The following is a 23,077-nucleotide window of genomic DNA, read 5'->3' as shown; positions in this document are numbered from 1 at the left end:
ATTAAACCGAAGTGGCAGCCAGCCAATAACGCTGGCTTTTAATTATTCATGATTCATATCGAATAAGCATTCGAACTCCTAACACAACCGCCCAGTAATTCTTGGGGCATTCCTATGTACAACCAAGGAGCTCACCCGTTTCAAACATGGGGCATTGCCTTGCATTTGCACTTGCTGCAGGAAGTGCCTTGTTCCACTTGCTGCAGGAAGCACCTTGTTCCGTTTCAAGATGAAGTGCAGCAGCATGACATAGCGAGGTACAACTCCCCGGCACAGGCGCCAATCAAAACAAAGGAAATTGAAAAAATAATGAAGATAGAAAGTCAGTGTGCAATCATCAAATGACTAAAACTCCTTATAAGAACTTTTAGCTCAAAGAATACCTTCCGTAAACATTTGGATGGATGAGAATCCAAAAAGGAAATTGACATTGGTTTGTGCCACCAGATAAAATTATTTTTTACAACCCTTGACCACCAAGATATGAAGAAACCAATAGCACCACATTAACAGACCAAAAGTTCATTGGAACAAAACGATGTCGTCATTAATCTACCTTATTTGCCCTCCGCCAAACAAGTCCGGTCTTCCAATCACACCATGGTAAGTAAATTAGCCCTAAGGCTTAAGGGCCAAGGCGAGGCCAATCTTTGCGCTCTTTTCAATTGCCCTTGTATCCACCTCTCCTGAGATGGTGAAGAGGGATTTTGGGCGCCACTCATGCTGGATGAGAGCACTTGCCCTTCCATAGTTGTTCACTCTGGCCTTCACCAAGGTTAAAGGGTCAAGCGCATGCTGCGTGCCAATTGTGAGGGTGTTCTCATTGCTTGAAAAGCTATGAGACAGCTCCGCACCAACAGCTGTGCTGGTCAATGGGCTCACAGTGTGGTAGTATGAAGCATTAAGGGTGTCACCTTTATCATTCCTGTATTCACCAACGACATCATCTCATTAATCAGGAAAAAAATATCAACCTATACATGCAAGTGGTAGAAGAACACACTATTATAAAGCACTAGATAACACTCGATTATAACTCACGAGGGCACCATGATTGAGTGAAGAGTGAAAGAAATCCATTTACGTAAAAAGAAATACTCACACTGTCAGGGAAGCAATGAGGTCAGAGAGAGTGTAACTCAACCCAGTATTCAACTTTGTAAAGTTCCCAGAGGCAGTGTCAAATGAAAGATCTGTCCCAAGAGAAAGAGCATTGTTTCCAACAACACCAGAAAAGTTCACAATAGGATTAGCAGTCAATCCAATGCTGGTGCTTATTCCAGCATACTCATGCTGGTATTGGAGTTCCACCTGTCATCAAAATCACCAGTAACATGAGTAAAAGTGAACCAGTGTATGTCTATCTCTAGCAAAAGTGAGGTGCTCCTCAATGCAGCAGAAAAGTTCACACACGTGAGGCAAAAGTATTATACTTGTTCATTGTTTTTCTTACCTTACCAGACCTCTGATCAGGAATAATAAAGCTAAAGATAGTCTTGAGTCCAGGTGCAGGTTCGTCAACAGTAACCGTTGCAAGAAGCTACAAGAAGTTCATGTACCATTGTCAGTGAAACAATTAAAGCATCTATATGACTTTATAGATTGATTTTCAGATGAACTTCAACAATGCAGATTAATTATCAATATAACCCTTTTACAGTATATACATTTGTGTGTGTGTGTCTAAAACAAAAATCAAACGACTAGTCATTCATATAAATACCAAAACAAAAATGATGAAAAATGAAATGGTTCGCCATGGTTATATTGAAAAAAATTGGGGTAGAAAAGACCATCGTTATAGGGATCATCAAAACAGAAACCCCGATACCCCAATACTGAACATTCACCATATTCTCAACAGCAAATTGAATCATGTTGACCCTTGAATAATAATGGATAACATTAATGAATGAAGCACGCTGCCGACAATATTACTATAGTAATTTAATGTTTATATTTAAGTAACAAAACAATCATGATATCAATTATCAACATCTCGAAATCCACTTGGCTCTCTATCCAATGGTGTTGCAAAACCAACTGTTGACTCTAGAGTATGTTTGCTTCAGGTCTAACGTTGCATACATTCAAGACTAGATAGTATAGTTTACAAAGAGATATTTATTGAAAATTGAAAAAAAGAATTAATAGATATGTCCAAGAAGATTTAATACATACATTAGAGTTAGTGTCCACTTTTATATCAGTTGTGATGTTCTTGTTCTTCAGCTGAGTGCTCACATCTGCCAAAAACAGCTCGCCCTTCTTAATTCCTGTTGAAGTGATTGCCTGAGCATGTGTAATCAATGGAATGGTTAGACTTTAAAGCAGTATGACAGCATATAAAGCAGATTAGTGAATCCAAAAAAAATTATAGATCAACTAAAAGATTTCATTATGTGGAATGTGGTGAGACTGCATACCAAAAAATATTCAGAAACATACAAGAGGAAAGCAATAAATTATAAAAGTCCGTACATTTCTACAAATTCTAACAAAAAACATAGTAGATGTTGCCCAACCATGATTAAATATGAATGGATGTCAAGATTTCAAATAAACAATTAATTCAATCAAGTTATATTACGTGATTAATGTACTACTATAAAACTCATAAAGGTGAATCCCACAAAGTATAGAGAAATACTTTGTGGATAACAATAATAAGAAACATGTGGTAACATGCTTATTTAACTCTAATAGCAGTTAAATAGACCAGCCAAGGGAAAAAGGGACTCTCAATAATGAGATTTTACTGATTCCCATCAAGAGTCTGACAGATTACCATAAAATTATTAAATTGCAGTGGGCTTAAACAGAAAGAACCAGAATCAAATCATAAACTATATAATCTAATATACTGGTTCTGAGTCTAACTTCAAACTTAACTAAGATGTTTTCAACATATATTGCTCATAAACCATGCTGCTAAATAGTAAAGTAAACCGAGTAATGAATCATGAATAAGTGAACTAAGTTGCCCCAGTCATTATTGGTAAACAACCAATTGGGTTATCTTACAATTGATGCAACTCCCATTGTAAGTCATATTGCCATTTCAAATCCAAATATTTCAAAACATAAAATCTTCAAAATTTTAAGAAAAAAAACACTTGCAAAATAAGGCAGGATCTATTGACAATATTCTGTAGGGTACAAATCAACAAAACAGGAAAAACAGCATGAGCATATTACAATGAACAAACACAGCACACATCCACCAATACAAACGCATCTTATGCTGCAGCTTCACTCCTTTCCAATTGCAGCAAAATCATCAGAAATGAAAATTTGAAGAACTTGAAATTGTCAAACAAGGTTTACCTGAAGTGCGGTCCACAATATATTATAAATTCGTAGCCAAGCAAATCTAATAAATAAAAGAACGCATATAACATGTATCACTATTCATCAGATTCTCAACCATGATGACTTGCCAAACCCTCATTTAGTTGCTTGGAAAAAGAAGGAAAATATATAAAACAAGAATTATAGATCTTAATTTTTTTTAAGACAAACAAAGACTCCACAAAGCTAAGCCACTTGCAACTACTTTGGTTTGCTCAAATGAGCTTTCCATACTTCAAGAAATGAATTATAAAATCCAATACTAGACTCCAAAGTCGGTTTCCTACATTTTTTTTCTCCGTTTTCTCGGCAACCAAACAAAATAATAATAAATAGATGAGCAAATTTTACTTCAAAATTTGATAACCAAAAAAGAAAAAACTCACAACTCCAGTGGAAGTGTACGTAGTAACGGTGAACTTGTGGTCACTCTGATAATCCTTGTAGATAAGATCTGAAGATTAACAACAAACAAACAATTAAAAACACACCAAATATTTGATAAAAGAATTAAATAACAGAGCAAAAAATAAATAAATAAAATCAAAGCATAGCAAGCAAAAAAAAAAAAAAAGATCGATGACCTCTGGCTCTCTTGCCGATATCGGAGTAGAGACCTGGCCCTTTCCCCATGACTTTCCCGAGAAAATGGAAAGGAAAATGATAGAGAAGGCAGAGGGTTTGGTGTGGGGTTGTTGAGCTGTAGGGGGAGAGAGGGCAACAGTGAAGGAAAAAAGAAAGGTTAGCTCGGGAATCGGAATAAATTGGACCTTTTATTGAGAGGATGGATCTGGACCGTTCGTTTTTGTTCGGTAGAGATTCGCTTTGCTGGCCGCTGATTGAAAAATGTGAGCTAGAGGTTGCGGTGCTGCTCTGGCCTCCAGAATCGGTACGAAGGTTGGGGGCATATTCGCTATGCGGTGCCGTATAAAAAAAAAAAAAAAAAAAAAAAAAAAAAAAATCACTCTTTCTTTTCTAATCAGAGTGTGTTCCAAATTTACCCGGCAATTTTTTGTCCTTCACATATAGAAAATAGAAAAATTAAGGTTATTTTTCTTTTCCTTTAATTATTTTACAGATAAAATCAAAACGAAGAGCAATAACCTTTCTATTGTCATCACCATTTTTTGTGGGTCGTCATTGGTAACGGTAGAAAATAATTTTTGGAATCTTAATTGTTATATTTAATTAAGAAATTCAAGTTTTACCATTTAATATTTATCACTTACAAATGATTCTTAATTTCTTTCTTAGAAAAAAAAAAAAATACACACACACAATGGAGACAAGAATTTTTTTTTTTTTTTTCTAATTGAATAAGGAAAATGATTATAAATGAGGGACAAAATGCTTTTTTTAAAAAAAAATAATAATAACACCAACAACTCAGGGAAAAATAATGCCAAGGGGTTTTGGTAATGGTTTTTTTTTTTTTTTTTTTTTTTGACATGTCCGCACAAGAAGGGGAGAGGAATTGGAACTCTTCATTAGGCATGATCCCAACCGATTAAGCTACTTCTTGAGGACGAGGTTCTGGTAATGTTATAATTGATTTGAAGACAAAAATTTTGTGCCAATATACTGCTTCTTCTTTTTTTTTTTTAATTAATTTGAATCGATGGCAATAACTGCTTTAGTTGAACTTGGACGGATAGAATTTGGATATATGTCTCCTAACGATATAATTTTAACTGAAATTTCCCCCCAATCAAATCCATAAATAGGTTGAGCGTTGTTATTACTTGAAATTTAAAGCAGTATTTAACTCGAAATTTTTTCCCTAAATTAGAGAGCTGGAGGTACAAAGCATTTTTTGCTACAAAGCTAATCAAATTAACAAAAATAATAATAATTTATTGTGTGAGATGTGAAAGCACTAACAATTGTTTGATCTTTTGTAGCCAGATGTGTTTTATTGAGAAGAGTCTAAATCATATAGAGTATTAAATGTAATTCTTACCAATACTTAATATAATAAGAAAATTTACGAAGCATTATAGAATGTTGATGAAAGAATATACTGTTCCTTTATTACCGGATTTTATACATTGCAACAGTAAGCACGACAGAATAAGCTTGAAAAAATAGTTGGTCGTACACCGAACTCCGTATGGGCAAAAAAATAAAAATAATTACTTTGATGCATAAATAAGTGATTATTTGATTGAAGAAGATGAACAATTTAAAAAGAGCTTTTTTAAAGAATACTACATGCCTCCCAATGATTCCCCTTCCTTGGGCAACTGGGCAAGACCAACCGAAAGGATTTCGTGACCTCCTTTCTATTAGAAAAGGTTGTTGGGTTCAAACATTGAGGCATTGGGGTGTCCACGTGGCATAGCTGTAATCCTCTACACGTGCAGTCATTCTGAGACTGGTAGACTTGTTTATTTGGGTTGGATTAAAATTGTCTGCTATACGAATTTGGGTAGGCTTTTATTGGGCTTACCTTGGGTTATGAGTCAATTGTCTATGGAATTATTCTCGAGTACACCAACATCATTTGTTCTTAAGAGTTAGTTCAATCGGTTGAAGTTATGCCTAATAAAGCATAAATTACTAATTTGAATCTCATTCTCCCTTTTGTGCAAATATGTCAACAAAAAAAAATAAAAATTTGAATCTTTGGACTATTTAACTTATGTTGTCTTTTCCAACTCATATGAGCTCAAAGAATATTACAATTTTTTTTTTTTTTTTTTAATAAGCAATTCATACGAGAAAGGGTTAGAGTACGGATCCATGCCGCTTTAATTTGAATGTTTTATAGGCGAGGGATTCATCATAATGATTTAAAAAACGTTGTGAGAAGCGACAATTTTAATACCAGGCGTAACTATAAAATTAGTATATTTTAAAAACTTTTGAGATGGACCAGTGGCTGAGCCACAACACTCTCGTGGCACCTCCAAAGATTTTTTTAATTTTTTTTTTCCCACCCCAAAATAAAAAAAAAATTAAAAAAATTTTTTTTACCTGCCCATTATCCAAGACACAACACCCCCAATATTACTAGTATTATCATTACCTCTTAACACAATTTTTACCTTGCTGTCTTCAATAAGGTTGTCAAGCAAAGTGGGGTTGAGAATTTTTTGTCCCATATCGTGTCTAGACGCAACAATCATCATCACCAAGCAAAGTAACTCCTCCTCTCTAACTCTAAGTTGCTTTTGTGTTAGATTTTTGTTATAGTTTTTTTTTTTCTTTTACTTAGTTTTAATTTTGAATTTTTTGATTTATTTTATCAATTTCCTAAGGTTGTATGGTGCACTGGGCGTGGGGTGGGAACGATCAATTTGATATAATGCCGACATGTTACATTTCTAATATATCAATTTAAGCACATATTTATGAACTTTTATAGATATTTTTTTGTGATGCATATATTGTGTGAATTACCAAATTTTTTAGGGTGGAGAAAATTTTTAGGACGTCAACAAAATTTTAGCGACACCCCAAATATGAAATGTCTGGCTTTGCCACCGGAGACAATCAAACTAACTATGATAATTCATGGCTAAATGACTATTAAAGAGTCGCCTCCCGATAACAAGGGTATACTTCCCAATAATGCTGCTAAGGTAAAAGCCCATAGAACATTGCACCTATCTCATAAAATGTTCCATGCAAGGTTTTGAGAATGGACAATAAAGAAAAGTGGGAAAGGCCTAGGATGCTTTGTCTTAGTAATTTTAAAGGTTCATCTTGTATCTTTCTTAAGTCTCTCTAAGAATGATGTGGCTATTAAAATTTCTATTTGATTAAAATTCAATAATGATCAATCACAAGTCCAATGGTGATTTTAATAGTCACATCATTTCTGAACGGACTCAAGAGAAACATAAGATGGACTTGTATCATTACTCATTTTGTCCAAGTATGAAGATGCATATGTATGTAGGTAAGTCTTGAATGTTGAGTCAGCATCGGATTGCCAACCAAAGCATTAGAGCATGGCAATGGATCATTTTACCATGCTAGACAGTTTTTTGCCATTCCACTGCTTATTTATTGAGATCAAATGTTAAACCAATTCATATGCTGTGTGTCCACACATAAAGAAAAGTGTTAAATTATTAATTAAATGATTATATTTATAAATTTCTATCAAATTAAAATTTTAAAACAAATTAGCTTAAAATTGAGAGAAGTATTATCTCTCTAGTCTCTTAAGCTCCAGCGACGTTAAAGAATAAGTTATCGACCATCTCCACTATGAGCCATCAATGATAATGACTGGGATTGTAAAAATATTTGCAAAAAATCTATTGTAAAAACAACCGTTGGTCCAAATTTTAGCATGATGCTTCTCTCCCTAACCCCAAGTCAATAAGTGGGCTAAATAACTATTATGGGTGAACACCAATTTCAGATGCTCAGTTGAATTAATCTACTTCTATTTGTGCAAATTAAATAGTCACACAGTAGCAAAATAATAATCAAGCAAGACATCAAGATTTTTACGTGGAAAACCTTCAAATGCGAAGGTAAAAACTACAGGACCTAATCCAATTAAAATTTCATTATCAACAATAATGAGTTTACAATTATCTTTAATATCTAGAGGTTATCACCATATTAAGAATATATGCATTATTGAATTAAACATATATTTATCACTCTAAAGTAAATTTCAGTAAGAAAAAAAAAAGATCTCGTAAAGTAGGTAATAGAAATCAAACGATTGGAGAGAAATTTCAACGATCGATATCAATCAATACGTAGCACTCGTCGTTAGAACAATACTCTAAAATTACATTAAGATCGGACCACAAATAAACCTCCAATATTTAACGGATGTGAAAAAGACAAAACCCTATCTTTTTTTCTTTTTCTCTCTCTCCCTGCTCGCCGCACTCTTTTTGCCTCACGTGAACTTTATGCTTTTCCTTTTATATGACACACAAAGGGTTTCAACCCTTTGTGCTTATCCACGTGGGGTGGTCCCACACTAACCAGGTGCCATTTGTCATGAATAGTAAAATGAATAAAGCAGTAAATTTTTTTTCTGGTGTTTGATCTTCCTTTGAAGGATCTTCCTCTAGGCTTAAGAGCAATCGCAAAAAGTTTCAATTCCTAGAGCTAGAGCCTAGAGGCTTCTATTTTATGACCAAGTGATCATTTGGGACAGAAATTATGGACCCAATTTGTCCATATTGATTGATCTCCGTCACCGTCAGGAGAGATTTGTCATAAATGCTTAAAAATTATTGAATATTCCAATGTTCTATATTCTTGATTTATAATCCTTCCTCTTCTTTTGGCAAACTGCACCATGTCCTCTCAATGTTGTACTAATCATGCACTTTCTACGAAATGGAATCAGCCACTGACTTAATAAGTAACAATTATGGATGCTCAAAGAGTATAACCGATAGTTATTAATTATAATCGCAATTGCAATTGTCTTTAACGGTTATTAATTTTTAATAACTTCAGCTGTAACCGTCTAGACGTTAGCAGTTATTTTATAATCGACGATTAGCAGTTATTCAATCCAATAACCAACGGTTTTATAACCACTTTTTTTATATAAGCTTTTGAACTTTTTAAGTTTTTGAGCCTTAAATTAGCATATTTTTTGGACTTATTTTATGAAATTTTACTATTTTATGGGCTTATTTTAAGGGTTTTAAGGCAAAAATGTTCAAAAAAAAGGTAGAAAAAAAAACATGTTTTTTGAGCTAGCCAATGTTTTTAAATAAGTCTTAGCCAAAAACATCACATACCACATTATATATTTCACATACAATCATAAATAGCTCAAATCCATTAATCTAAATACAAATGAAAAAATTAATATTATATATATATATATATATATATATATAAATGAAGGCGGTTAGCGGTTTTTAATAACTGCCTACCAAAGCGGTTAACGGTTAGCAGTTAGTATAACCGTACCGCTTGAGTAGCCCTAGTAATAAGAACATATAAATTTTTATTAAAATAAGATTAAATATGAAGTCAAGGTTCAAATTTATTATCTTTTATATGATGTTAAATAACCTATTATTTAAAAAGTTTAAGCTAATAAAAATAACAATTTTAATTATTTAATTAATACTTTGATAAAAAAAAAAAAAAAAATCATAGTAATACAAGAAAATATGACATGCTTTTTCCATCGTTATCACCCTAACGACAAAATGACTAGAAAAGCAATTTTGCCGACTGCAAGCAATCTACAAGAGGAAGTGGTCCAGAATTACTCCACTGCGGCTGATAGATATATGTTGCAGCACATAAGGGCATTCCCACCAGAAGAGTTAAATTGTACTTTTATTTAAAATGTTTAACCAGATGTGTAAAAAACTTTACGTTGGATTAGTTAAAAAAAAGAAGAAAAAAGTAAAATAGATATTTTATTAGATTAGCGAAAAAAAAAATACTACATGTAACAACACTTTTCTTATGAGTCATTTCATTTTTTTTATTTTTTTTCTCACATGTTTTATCTTTTCCCAAAATTTTCTCATGTTATTTCTCTTTTACATTTTTCTTTTTCCAAAATTTTCTCCTACTATTTCTCTCTTCACATTTTTTTTCTTCTCAAAAGTTAAAAAATAGGATATTTAGAAAAAATACAATCCTTATAAAAAAATAAAAAATAAAAAAATTTAAATGATATAGATAAAAATATAGTTAATAGGATGTAAGATGCATTTAAAAATTTATTAATTAAGCTAGATAAAATGAGTTTTAAAAAGTCATTTTGTATAAAAATTTGACTCATCTGTTAAGAATGCTATAAGATTGGATCCACCAATAAATAAAGATAGAATATCTCTATATCTAATATACTATGTTAATTTGCTTTATAAGAAGAAAATATATATATATATATATATATATATATTTTATCGTTATTACACGATGGGCTGAATATTTTTATTTTTGGGATAGATTTGTTATTAGTATTATAAATTGTTATTGGCGATAACACTTGTTTTTCGGGATGAAAAACGTTGACCCGTCATGTTCACGTAAAGATTACTCGATTCTCCGCCACCCAAGTTATATAGATTTGCTACTTTTAAAACAAAAAAGTGCTAGTTTCTTTTTTAAAAAAGTTGGGTGGACTCAAAAAGAGAGACGAGTGGCCAGAAACTATTTATCTATTACCTGATGAGTGAGATTTTTCCGCAATTAACCAGAATGTAATATTTTTAAACAAATGCTATATATATATATATATACATATATAATTTTTATTTTTTATTTTTATTCTAGTCTTGCAAATAGTTTTTTTTTTTTTTGGTTAAAAAATTAATAGTTTTATTTTAATTTGGGCGTTGGCGTAATTCTAAAATCTAAATTGTGATATATTACTTCATTATTTTGAGAAGGCATCAACTAGTACATGGCAATTTTAAAGATATTTTGTCAAAGAACATATTGAAGAGCATTTTGGTTATATATATATATATATATATTGCCAAAATTCCATGAATTTTTAGTTCAAGTTCCATTTTGTTTGGAGTGGAAAGTCGAAACAAATGAAGATATTTTTCACAAGTATCCAATAGCTATCACTAGCACACTTAAGTCCAACAAATTAATTCTTCAGAAAATTAATGTATTTCATTTAGCAAATAATGGGGAAGACAGGCCGAGATTGGAATTCGGCGTAGATAAAAAATTAACACAAAAATAATGATTAATTATATGTAAAAATAGAATGATCCTAAAAAGTAACTCTATTTTATAATAAAATAAAAAATAAAAAATTATCGTCCACGCTCTTAAGTTGCTGCAAAGGAATCATCTCTTTCTCTCTATAGACTATAATTGTGGGAGCTCCTGGCTCTCGCTCTGTTGTCCTGAGCGACGGAAATCATGTCGACCGCTAGCATAGAGCCTCTGCTCCGGCAGTGTCGTCGTGAGGGTCCTAGGTACGGTCCGAAATCCAAGGCTTTCAAGCCGTGTTCCTGGAATTGCTCTACGAATCACAAGCTGGTCTTCCAGGCCCGGAGCTTCTGCAACTTCAGGCCTCCCAAGATTCACGCTCTTAGAGTCAGAGCTAGCTCCACCGCTCTCGTTGAGACCGTCAAATCCACCGACGCCTTCTTCAAGGAGACTTTCCCTCTGAAGCGAACTGAGACGGTTCGATTTTTGTTTTTTTAAAAAATAATTCTTATTTTTGTTTTGCGTGAGAGTGTGGTTTCTGTTTGGTTCCCGAGAAAGTGTTGGAAATGAAATTGACGTGTTTGCTTGCTGAGGAAACTGAGGGAATTGAAGTTTCAAGCTCTACGGATTTATTGTTTCTGGTTTTTAAGAAAATGAAAAAATTCGACTTCTATCATCTGAAATAGTTGTTCAAGAGCTTAATTGAGGATCCTCCACAAGGGAAAATTTTCTGACAAATTTTTTTCTTTTCTCTTTCCTCTGTTTTCTCAGCAATCAAACGGAACGGTAAATGTTAATTGAAAGTAACTTTTTCTGTCTCACTATATTCCGGTGTTTCACTTTTACCTAACAAGAGAAAAAAGAAAGAAAGAAGTGCATAAAACTCAAATTATATGCTGTTTAAAAAATTACTCTATTTTCTCAGCAGCTTGACAGAATTGAAGGGTTTGAATTTGATTAAAAAGGTTCCCATGATTGACTTGGATGGTAGGTTGAGGGAACGATCTTCATCAGATTAGATCATGGGCAGAATAATCGGAATTGGGAGCTTACTGTTGGTTGTGATCTTCCTGGGAAATGGATTCTTCACTGGGGAGTTTCTTATGTTGACGATGTTGGCAGGTAGCCAACTGTTTTAAATTCTAATGTTAGATTATTTGATTTAAGTATTACGTGCTTTATGAATAAGCTTACGTAGGATTCAAGATTGTTTTATTGATAATGTCATAGTATATGGTATGATAGTTATATGTGATCAAGAAAGAGTCATTTATACATTTTTACAGTGAATGGGATCAACCTCCTACTGAAATGCGACCCCCGGGCTCAATTGCCATCAAGGTATGTAATAAGTACTGGTTTCTTAAGATTGTGCATGGAGCCACTTTTTCATTGCCAATAAGAATATGAATAAAAAAGGAAAAAAAACAAAAAAAAACTTTTCAGGACTATGCAATAGAGACGCCCTTGAAGAAATCATTGTCACCGGAAGGAGACACATTTTACGAAGTGAAGATTGATCTCAAACCCAATGGTGCAATTGCTGCTATAAATTTTGTTTTGAAGGTTCTGATTTTCAACAGTTAGTGTTGACAGTGTCAGTTATGTTAAATTTGCTGTCTATTTAATGTTTATAAATATACTTTGGTCATTTATTTTTCTTTGGTTGTTGGGGGGGGGGGGGGGTGATGGTACAGGATGAAGAAACTGGAGCTTGGTATCAGCACGGGGGGAGAGATTTCAAGGTGCCTCTTGTAGACTACCTTCAAGATGACGGAAATATGGTTGGAGCAAAAAGGAGCATTGATATGTGGCAAGGTTGTAGAAATTATTACAGTTCACTCGTTTAATATTATGGATATGTTGCATGCATAACCTTTTATCTTCAGCCTGAATTACTTTGTGTCTTCTTTTAGAACCGGTGTAACTTCTAAGCAAACATACGAGTTTAATTGAGTCCTCTATATCTATAAAGCCATGAAGTTCTGTCAAATAGAGGTAATTTCTTACTGAGATCCTTTTGCGGGATGGACTGACAGAGGCGATAGCAATAAAAGTAGTGCAACTCATTTGTATCATCCTTTTGATCTTAGATGCAGTTTGTTTTTTATATGAAGGAATTAGATGCTGTTCTAGCATATATATTCTCTCTTTGTTCTTTCCATTATTTATATTTAAGATAAGCTCATGCTGACTTGAATTATGTTTTCTATTAATCTGTTGAAGACCGAAACCTGATTTTTTCCCAAACACCGCTTTTTATATACATTCCATATATGAATCAATTTGGAACATCGAGCCAAGTAGCCTAATTGCAGCTAAGTTGTAGACTCCATTTGTGCCTACTGTTATAGATTTGGGAGGGGAGGTGTATCATGGGTGGGTGGTTTATGATCTTTGACAGTTTTCCCGGTAACTGTCCTCTCCTCTCCATTCTATGTTCAATCATGATCTGACAGACAGTTTCTTGGCTCCTCTTTAACCTAGGGGCTTTGGGGCCACTATCTAAAATGCTCCATAAAACAGAAGCGTCACATACTGATGGTGCAGGCAGCAGCACTGAATCCAGAGACCTTAAACAAGAAAGTTGGAGCCTAGAAGGGTTCAGTGAAGAGCAGCCTATTGCAAAACAAGTTGCTATTGATAACTCAGTCACTGTTAATGTTAGAAAGTGCCCAGAGACATCTAAAAATATTCTATATGTAGAAACTGATCTACCTGGAAATGTTGTTATTCACTGGGGAGTTTGCAGAGATGATACCAAAAAGTGGGAAATTCCAGCTGCCCCACATCCACCAGATACAATGGCTTTCAAGAACAAGGCTTTGCGGACTCGATTACAGGTACAACATTTAAATATATTCCCTCACTGACATATTGGCAAATGTAATTTTATTCTCAATATATACTGGTGCTATTCTTGCTGATAATATATTGACTTCATATATATGGCTGCCATAAAAGCAGCTTGATTTGGAATGCCGTCCAGCTTTACCTTATGTTGATTATTTGGTGCTAGAGGAATAATTGGACTTCTAACAACCTTTTTTCTTAACATTGTTGTATGAATGGTGACTTGCTTTAATAGCCTTCCATCCTATTGTTTTTTTTTTGGACTTTCTTGATTCTCTGAGCCTTGGTGTAATTTTAGAAGAAACTCCTATATACTTGAGGCCATTCCATTTTCTTAACTAAATTGTCCTTTACTTGTCAAACACAACATACAGACAGAGAGACAGACAAACATATGTATATGTAAGTATACTAAATTGGCATAACCATCAGGTCCCTCACAATATTGTTAAGCTTGTCAACTTTTTGTGCCTCTCTCTCCCTGTTTTTTAGTTCATTCAAAAACGTTTCTAATGTGGGAATGTTTCTTTTCTGTGGAACCACTATAGAAGCTGAGTTTTGCTGAAAGGAACAGTTTTCTGTAATTGCTACAGGATAAGGAATTAATTGGTATTTTATGGAGTTAGAGTGCAAGTGCTTTCTCAATCGTGTAACCGTCATATTTTTTTCTCCTTCCCCCCTATGTGACGTTCAGGTCTTTTTACTTCTTATTTATCTCTGATAGAACTAGTCTTTCATGCATAGCATATTTTTATGTTGTGAAGCATAATTATACCTACGAACTTGGGAGATATGATTTCATATCTGCAAACATGCTTTTGCTAGAATATGGGACGATTTTTTTTGTAAAAATTTATTCAATGACACATTTGCCTATGTATTATCCGTGGAAGTAATACATGGATACATAGATTATGCTGACAGGGCCTCATATTAAGGTCTGATGTGAGGGCATTATTATGCTTGCAACTACTTGCATTAGAGTTGTTAGTTCTACTCGACTTCTTCCATATGCTATTCTTTTATGAAAATGTTGAATTGGGATGCCTCATTTCTGCTGTGTTAATTTTTGATCTTAAGCTCTTTAGAATGGTTTTCTTATTCTTTAACATTAATTTCTTGGGTGATGTGTTTTGCAGCCAAAAGAGGGTGGAGATGGATGTTTTGGATTGTTTACTGTAGATGAAGGACTCGAAGGGTTTCTTTTTGTGCTCAAGCTAAATGAAAATACTTGGTTGAAATGTATGGGAAATGACTTCTACATCCCCCTCTCAAGTTCTAGTAGCTTGCCTGCTAAATCCAGACAGAGTCTATCTGAAAGTGCACAGATACTTGAAAATAATGTAGAAGCAAATCAAAAAGGATCTATTAGTGAATATACTAGTGGAATAATTAATGAAATAAGGACCTTGGTAAGTGACATTTCGTCTGAGAGTCAAAAGACCAAAACTAAAGAAGCGCAAGAAAGTATTCTTCAAGAAATTGAAAAACTGGCTGCTGAAGCCTATAGTGTCTTCAGAAGCTCTGTTCCAACTTTCTCGGAGGAAGCTGTTGTTGAAGCTGAGGAACTAAAACCTCCTGTCAAAATATGCTCAGGGACGGGCACAGGGTTTGAGATATTGTGCCAAGGGTTTAACTGGGAATCCCATAAATCTAGAAGATGGTACATAGAGCTGAAAGAAAGAGCTTCAGAATTATCTTCGCTTGGTTTCACTGTAATATGGTTACCACCACCTACAGATTCTGTATCACCCGAAGGGTACATGCCGAAGGATTTATATAATTTAAATTCCAGGTACTATAAGTCAATTCTATAGGTATTCAATCTGTGTTACCGTCTCATATAGAATTTGTTGTGGTCTTTATGCAAAAGAATTCTCAGCTTGCTCTCGAACCTTCATTAATTATAACTGAAAACTTTTCTTTGAGAAAAAGAAAAAGAAGGTACTACACACTTGAGGGACATCTGCTTTCTTGATTTATGCTTATATATGAGCATAATTGTTTGTACTTTCTAACTTTGTTGATCATTGATTACTTGGTTGACATTTAGTTATCATTAGTGAGTTGAGATATGTCATCTTTAAAAATCTATTTTGTTTTCTATATATATATTTTGTTGTTGTTGTGGTATATGAATCAGATATGGAAATATTGATGAGCTGAAAGAAGTTGTGAAGAGATTCCATGAAGCTGGAATGAAAGCCTTGGGAGATGTTGTCTTGAATCACCGCTGTGCACAACATCAGAATAAGAATGGTGTTTGGAATATCTTTGGTGGTCGTTTAAATTGGGATGATCGTGCAGTTGTTGCAGATGACCCCCATTTTCAGGTACTTTATGTTTCCATGGTTACCGATCTTTTCTTAAAATTAACGGTCTTTGTAAATTATTTTGGCAATGCTTTTTAAGACAAAGTTGCATCATTGTCTTTCAGCTTCTCTAAGTTTGAAAAACAAAGATTTACTATGTTCTTCTGCTCTTTCTCTACTAAAAAGTCTACTTTCTTTTACAGTGCTTAGAATTGATGCCATTTTTTAATTTTTAATACCAGAAGGGAAACACACATCTATTCTTCTCCAAATATTTGCAAACACATCAAAGATTTATGAAATGTTGGAATTTTATTCTTATGATGCTAAGATTTTGTGGTTAGCAATAACCCCCCTCCGCCCCCCCCTCTCCCCCACGCAAAAAAAGAGAAAAGAAAAGAAAAAAAAGAAGGTACAATTACAGATGGTCATAGAAAACAATTAAATGATTGTACTTGCATATCTATGTATATTTAAAACCATGCAAAGAAAATAATAGCTGAAAGAGAATATTTCATGAAGATGAATACTTCTGTTATGTATCATTTTCGTGGTCTTTGATTTTATCATTTTTATTTTTAATACCTTTTGTGTTTTTGATATTCATTGTATTCTTTAATGCACTAGAAGATTTATTTTTTGATAAGTAATGAATTTCATTAAAAGCAAAAGTGCTACTCAGGGACACATGGAGTATACAAAATGCACTGTAAGATGCTATGCACAATGGGGGAAAATGAATTAATTAATACTCTAGTCAAAGGTGATTCATTATTTGAGAATTATGATGCTTAGATTGCTGAATTTTGAGGAATTAATAAGGAATTTCCCTGTGCACGGAAACAGAATGAGACTATAGATATGTTGCATTAATCCTAAGGTTGCAAAAGTTAATTTTTGGTTATTTGGGCCAGGCTTCTTGTGGTATTCTAGAATCCAATGCTGATAAAAGAAATAAGTATGGGACAATGTATGACGAAAATTTTCTTGTTTTGTTGACAGTGCTTTGCCTTTTCATTTCTTTTGACATTTATCCTACTCTGTACCCTTTGTCTTCAATAACATGCTTGAAAAATTGATGACTTAGGCTCTCCTTATTTCACAATAGAATTGCTTACTAATTAAGGACTGTGTTTTCATATTTGTCATGTGTTTGTCATGAGAGATTCCAAAAAGTCGAGGGAACAAGAGATAGATACTTTTATTGGGATTTTGTTTTGGGAATGTTGGAGGAAGGAGCTCTTTGGTTCATTGACCAACAAGGGAATTGTTTGATAAATATATTATCCAGAAAGACCTCTTTTGACATGAATATTTGTTGTAAAAAAATGTGGAAATTTTTGGTCAATAGAACTAGATGAAAAAATCTGCTTAAGTAGATGTTACTTGATCATTTTTTTTTCTTCTGTTGGCAGCAGCAGTAATTACGGCAACAATAGTGCTAGCAGCAGTAGTAATAGTAGTTGCGGCAGTGTTAATTTCTGAATTGAATAGTAGTAGTACTAACAACAGCAATTTCACAGAATGAATAGAATTAGTTTATGATTTGACTATCTGGATTGACCTTCATGTATACTGGTGTGTAAACCTGGGAATGCCTTGTAGATGTTCTTTTACCTTAGGTGTATGCTTTTAATTCTTCTCTCATAGCTTGGCCAATGCAGCAACAGCAGTTGTAGCTGAGTGAGTAGATCTTGTTTTCTGACTAAAAATAAAAAAGAAAAGATATATTTGTCTGACTCATTCTTCTAGAAATAGGAGGTTACAGGCTTGTTTGACAGGCTTAATCTGTACTGTTTATATGATTTAAAAAGTTCAGACCGACAATGAAAATTGCAAATGCAATGGAATCAAGCAACCTTGCAGCTTTCAAGATTGTCAACCTATGTTTGGCAGATAGGTGGTTTTCGTTTTGTAGCAGTGTGGAAGATGGCTCCGGCCTATTTAATGCAGCGTATCTGAAGAGAATGAAACTATCATAGTCATGTAGATCATGGGAGGATGGTGGTGGAATTACATGCATTTTTTCTCAACACCCTCTACCATCGGACGGCTGCCATTGATTGCTTTCATTTTTTTCTAGTTTTTATGATTTTTTAGATATTTGTTTTTTATTTCTAGTTAGGTGTTTTTCTTGCATACTTCCTATGTACTTGGGTTGTGCCTTTACGTTTTTAATGAATTCCATTTACTTATTAAAAAAAAAATCCTATGTTAGACATGCATGATTGATTTGTTCCTTGAGACTATGTGCCTATGCTATATGTACATCTTTTCTTTCTTGGCAGCATGCCAAGTGTTTGTTCTCAGATATATAAAGACCTTGTTTATGTCACAGGGCAGGGGCAACAAGAGTAGCGGAGATAACTTCCACGCTGCTCCAAATATTGATCATTCACAAGATTTTGTGAGGAAGGATATCAGAGAATGGTTATGTTGGCTAAGGTGAGCAGTCTGGACTGATCTCTTGAAACTTTTGAGGAACTTTTTTGAGGGAAAAATCTTATCCATAGAGTAAAAAAACTACGTTTAAGAGGAAGACATGTCCAAATAATCCTTAAGTAGATCAACAAGCTAAATCTCTCCTTCAAAGCTGGAGTTGATTCTTGATCATAGCACCCTCAGGGGCGTCTGAAAGCATTTCTTTTAGTTTCCTTTGAGCCAATATCCTAATTTCTTGACAACAGCGTGAGCACCATGTTTTCTTCAGAAAAAAGTGAATGCGTAAGAGGAGGACTCATGGCTGCTATGCCCCATAGATCTCCATGAAGTTATTCATCTTTTTTTTTTTTTGGTTTCAAGTTAATTGGATTGATGACGCAAAATCTTCCTTAACCTTATAAAGCTTAAGTGAACATAGCTGCAAAAATCTATGACTTGAATGTGTCTCATAATTTTCTCATATGTATCTCTCTTATCTCATGATGTTCTGAAGTCAGTTGCACCTTCATTCTTTTAGAATATGATTGGAGGTTTACTTCTTATCTCGTGATATCATTTTCTCTCTGCTGCGTATTTAAACTCTGCTTCTGTAAATAACAGTGTGTTCAAGGTTTGCTTATGTAGTTTGACTTTCAAAATGTCATCTGCAGGAATGAAATTGGGTATGATGGGTGGAGGCTTGACTTTGTCAGAGGATTTTGGGGTGGTTATGTCAAGGACTACCTGGAAGCAAGTGAACCTTTCTTTGCTGTTGGAGAGTATTGGGATTCCCTCAGTTATACGTATGGTGAAATGGATCACAATCAAGATGCACATAGGCAGCGAATTATAGACTGGATTAATGCAACTAATGGAACTGCTGGTGCATTTGATGTCACGACCAAAGGGATTCTTCATTCAGTAAGTGTCCATCTAGAAAATGCTTTGATGGGGTATTTGGAATATTAGAGAATATTGTGGCATTTTATTGTTTTTTATATGGCCTTAACAAATTTGAAGTTAATTTTGTTTTTGATATCATTATAAGTGTCTCAATTACCGTTTTAAGTGAAAAATACTACAATTAATTATAGGATCCTGAATCTAATTTATTAAGATTGTGCTGATTTTATCAACTTGTATCTTCATTTGTTAATTAAAAAAAACTACAATGAAGTGATTTGGTATCTATGAATTGACAAAGAGTTCATCATATCATAGGCTCTATAGCTTGCAGTTATGCCACTATTCTTCACGGTTCTTCGTACAGAAGCTGTATCCATATATATATATACAGGTTTGCATGATCAAAGAAAATTGCCAGCTTTCCAGAACTCCTGATTCACCTATTAACTTGAGAACCTAGATTCTTCTGTGAAGTATTACTTATGTATGTGTATAAGGTGCAATTATATCTCAGCAACCCAGACTCCACTTTGGTGTCACTTATACTGGGTAATGGCCTTTCTTATAAGGTACAATTATAAGATGGACGTTATATACTTACATTGTACATTTATTTTATCTAGGCACTGGAAAGATGTGAATATTGGCGATTATCTGATCAAAAGGGAAAGCCTCCTGGGGTTGTTGGATGGTGGCCATCACGTGCTGTTACCTTTATAGAGAATCATGATACTGGTTCTACTCAGGTTTGAACATCCATTTTGAACTGTCCATTGTATCTGCATGTTGTTTCTGCGGATAAATATTTTTATTGAAGAATGAAAAACAATACAGCTTACGAACAAACTAACAGGCAAGTAGAAAAGTAATACAAGCATAGTGCGATAAGACTTATCTGAGAATATGCTTTTTCTACAATGACTTGGTCTCCAAAATAAGGGGTACTCGTCATTTTTGGTTAAGGTCTCACGGGAATCTGTAAATTCTGTTAAATAATGTCCTTGGATGTGCTCTCTGTAAATCTGTGGAAACATTACCACAAATCTTGGATCAGGTTTTAAAATTTTCTCCCACTTGTGCTAGGAAGTAGGAAAGAACAAGACTCTGTTTGAATTCTTTTATGATGCTATTGTCTCAACTTTGAATTGGGAGTGTTACTTTGCTCAAATATGTTACCCCTTTTATATTCTTCTCTTCTGCAGGGTCATTGGAGATTCCCATGTGGAAAGGAAATGCAAGGATATGCTTACATCCTGACTCATCCAGGAACGCCTTCAGTGTTCTATGACCATATTTTCTCTCACTACCGATCTGAAATAGGAGCTTTAATCTCTCTCAGGAACCGGAACAATATCCACTGTCGCAGTACGGTAAGTGTCGATTATTGGCTTTAATTGTTGAACATCATGATGTGCATGGAAAACTTTCCAAAGAAAATAAAATGTTCATTCGAATTTTCTAGTTAAATATGAAAGAACTGAAGAATAAAAGTAGTCAAAATCATACTGATCTAGGGAACTAAAACAGTGAAAAAAATGTCTCCTCCTCTCTTTTCTTGGCACCAAATTCACAGTTATTGCTTATGATTTCCAAATGAAATCAGGATGTTGCTCTAAGTGGGCAATTTAAAAGCCAAGTCTTTTGATGAAAATTGAAAAGGTTTCAAAATATTGACTTCATTTGTGATATTGCCTCATCTAGATCCAAATTATTAAAGCTGAAAGGGACGTGTATGCGGCCATCATTGGTGAAAAAGTTGCAGTGAAGATAGGACCAGGTCATTATGAACCCCCAAGCGGGCCCCAGAGGTGGTCTTTCGCTACGGAGGGAAAAGATTACAAGGTCTGGGAAGCATCTTGATATAATCAAAATTATTTCAATCATATATCTTTTAGCGTATAAAGTCAGTTACAGAAGGTTTCCACGGCATGTTTTCATCATTTTTTTTACCAAGCAAATTCTGGAGCGCCTGAAAGGATAATATTCTGGTCCGTGACGGTGGTCCGGCTGCGAACCTCCATTGATGTTGCTCTTACCATGCGTTTCCTGACAGAGGGTTGCTAGCAACTTGACTAAGGGATGATAGGGGAGTAGCATGTATGGGCGTGGGGTAGAGACGTACCTTTAATTTACATTTACTACTTAAATTGTATTATCTCGTGGAAACATTTTTTAAATAATGTGTCAAAGGAAAATCATTGTACCTTACACCTATTGAATTTTGTAAACTATAATTCGTAAGAGATGATTATATTTAATGGAAAAAGTTATCTTACTCAGGAGTCGGAAGGAAATGCATGTAACATGCTCAGTTCAGAATGCACGTGAATCACATGAATTTTGAACAAAATGTAAATTTAATAGAATGATCGAGTGGGAGGATATTAGGAAAAAAATGGGGAAAAAAAAAAAGCTTTGTCATATTTAATTGTTCTCATTGGGAAAAAAAAAAAATCGCCTAAAATTGGATCCACCATGATAGAACAATAATATACCCAAAAGCAGTTTACACGAAAGCAAAACCTCAGAAATATAATTGTTTGGAATGACTAGATTAATGCAACGCTAAATGGACCCAGGCCAAGGATCCAGGGGCCGAAAGTGGGCTCGTACCTAACCAAGGACCCGAGCTCTCCAAAAGAGCACGCACGTGTGAACACTTCCCCTCAAGAATCCAAGCTCACCAAAAGGGCTTACACACAGAATCACCACCTGGGCCGAGGCCCCAAACGAAAACTTTCTATTTTTGTTTTATGATCTTATTATACTCTTCCACTGTTATTTCTGTTCATATCCAAATTATTTTTATTTTCCTTCTTATATTCTCCTACTAACTTAAGAGTCAAAGGTGGTTTCGCTGGCATCACCAACGTGTCACTCTAACCTTTGGTTCTCTTGCACAGTTCAGTATCTGAAACTCGACATACGTGATCACATACTGTATCAACATTGTTCATACACCAAAAGATAAAAATAAAGAGGAGAAGCATATCCAATTTGATAAAAGATGAAAAAAAAAATAGAGGAAGCATATTCAATTTGATAAAGGATGAAACTCATTTGTTGTTTTCCTTGCAATCGACAGACATGTTTGCATGATGATGTAACAGCAAAAAGATTACCAGAATTGAAAGCTAAGTTGAACTTCTACCTCCAACAACCTAGCTTCAGGTTGGAATCTTTACCTTTCTAATTTGCTGTTTTACTTTTACCTATTTATTACAACTTAAAACATGCTTTCTACTAAGGACCAATAATAATAATAATAATAATAAAAATGGCATCAATACCGTTTATGGGATCATAATTAAAGATGAAACTACAAAAAAGTAAAGCCTTAGTTCATTATTATTCTTATTCAATTCGTTTATAAGAGCATCTCTAACAAAAATAGACAAAATAGTTATTGAAAAAGTATAAAATTTTACTTTAACTACTCATTTTTTCGTATACACTCCAATAAATTCTCTATTCTACTCTCAATTTTCTTAAAATATTATTTTGTGTAGAAGAGAGTACAAAAGAAAGAGAAGAAGGGAGAGTAAAAGAAATAAAGGGAGAGAAAAATAATAATAATAAAAGTTTATAGTGTGGGTAGTGAA

At 34.1% G+C, this 23,077-nt stretch overlaps 2 protein-coding genes across 2 annotated transcripts; one reads left to right on the top strand and one right to left on the bottom strand.

Moving 5' to 3' along the window:
- Positions 1–310: 310 nt before the first annotated feature.
- On the bottom strand, positions 311–4,161 carry LOC132179158 (mitochondrial outer membrane protein porin of 36 kDa). The gene is made up of 6 exons (XM_059591808.2): positions 3,936–4,161; positions 3,738–3,805; positions 2,182–2,292; positions 1,454–1,540; positions 1,103–1,311; positions 311–925 (listed from the first exon to the last, which is right to left on the bottom strand). Exons 1-6 carry the CDS (start codon positions 3,982–3,984, stop codon positions 619–621), a joined length of 831 nt encoding a protein of 276 aa, XP_059447791.2. The 5' UTR covers positions 3,985–4,161; the 3' UTR covers positions 311–618.
- Positions 4,162–11,145: 6,984 nt separating this feature from the next.
- Positions 11,146–21,683, top strand: AMY3 (alpha-amylase-like 3). Its single transcript, XM_059589253.2, has 13 exons — positions 11,146–11,460; positions 11,975–12,105; positions 12,270–12,324; positions 12,430–12,549; positions 12,681–12,801; positions 13,471–13,826; positions 14,976–15,631; positions 15,980–16,169; positions 18,487–18,593; positions 19,241–19,490; positions 20,099–20,221; positions 20,678–20,845; positions 21,177–21,683. Exons 1-13 carry the CDS (start codon positions 11,194–11,196, stop codon positions 21,333–21,335), a joined length of 2,703 nt encoding a protein of 900 aa, XP_059445236.2. The 5' UTR covers positions 11,146–11,193; the 3' UTR covers positions 21,336–21,683.
- Positions 21,684–23,077: the final 1,394 nt, after the last annotated feature.

Source organism: Corylus avellana, chromosome 4, assembly GCF_965113065.1.
Source record: "Corylus avellana chromosome 4, dhCorAvel1.hap1.2, whole genome shotgun sequence".
Lineage (NCBI taxonomy): Eukaryota > Viridiplantae > Streptophyta > Magnoliopsida > Fagales > Betulaceae > Corylus > Corylus avellana.
This window is presented reverse-complemented; position numbering and strand designations above follow the sequence as displayed.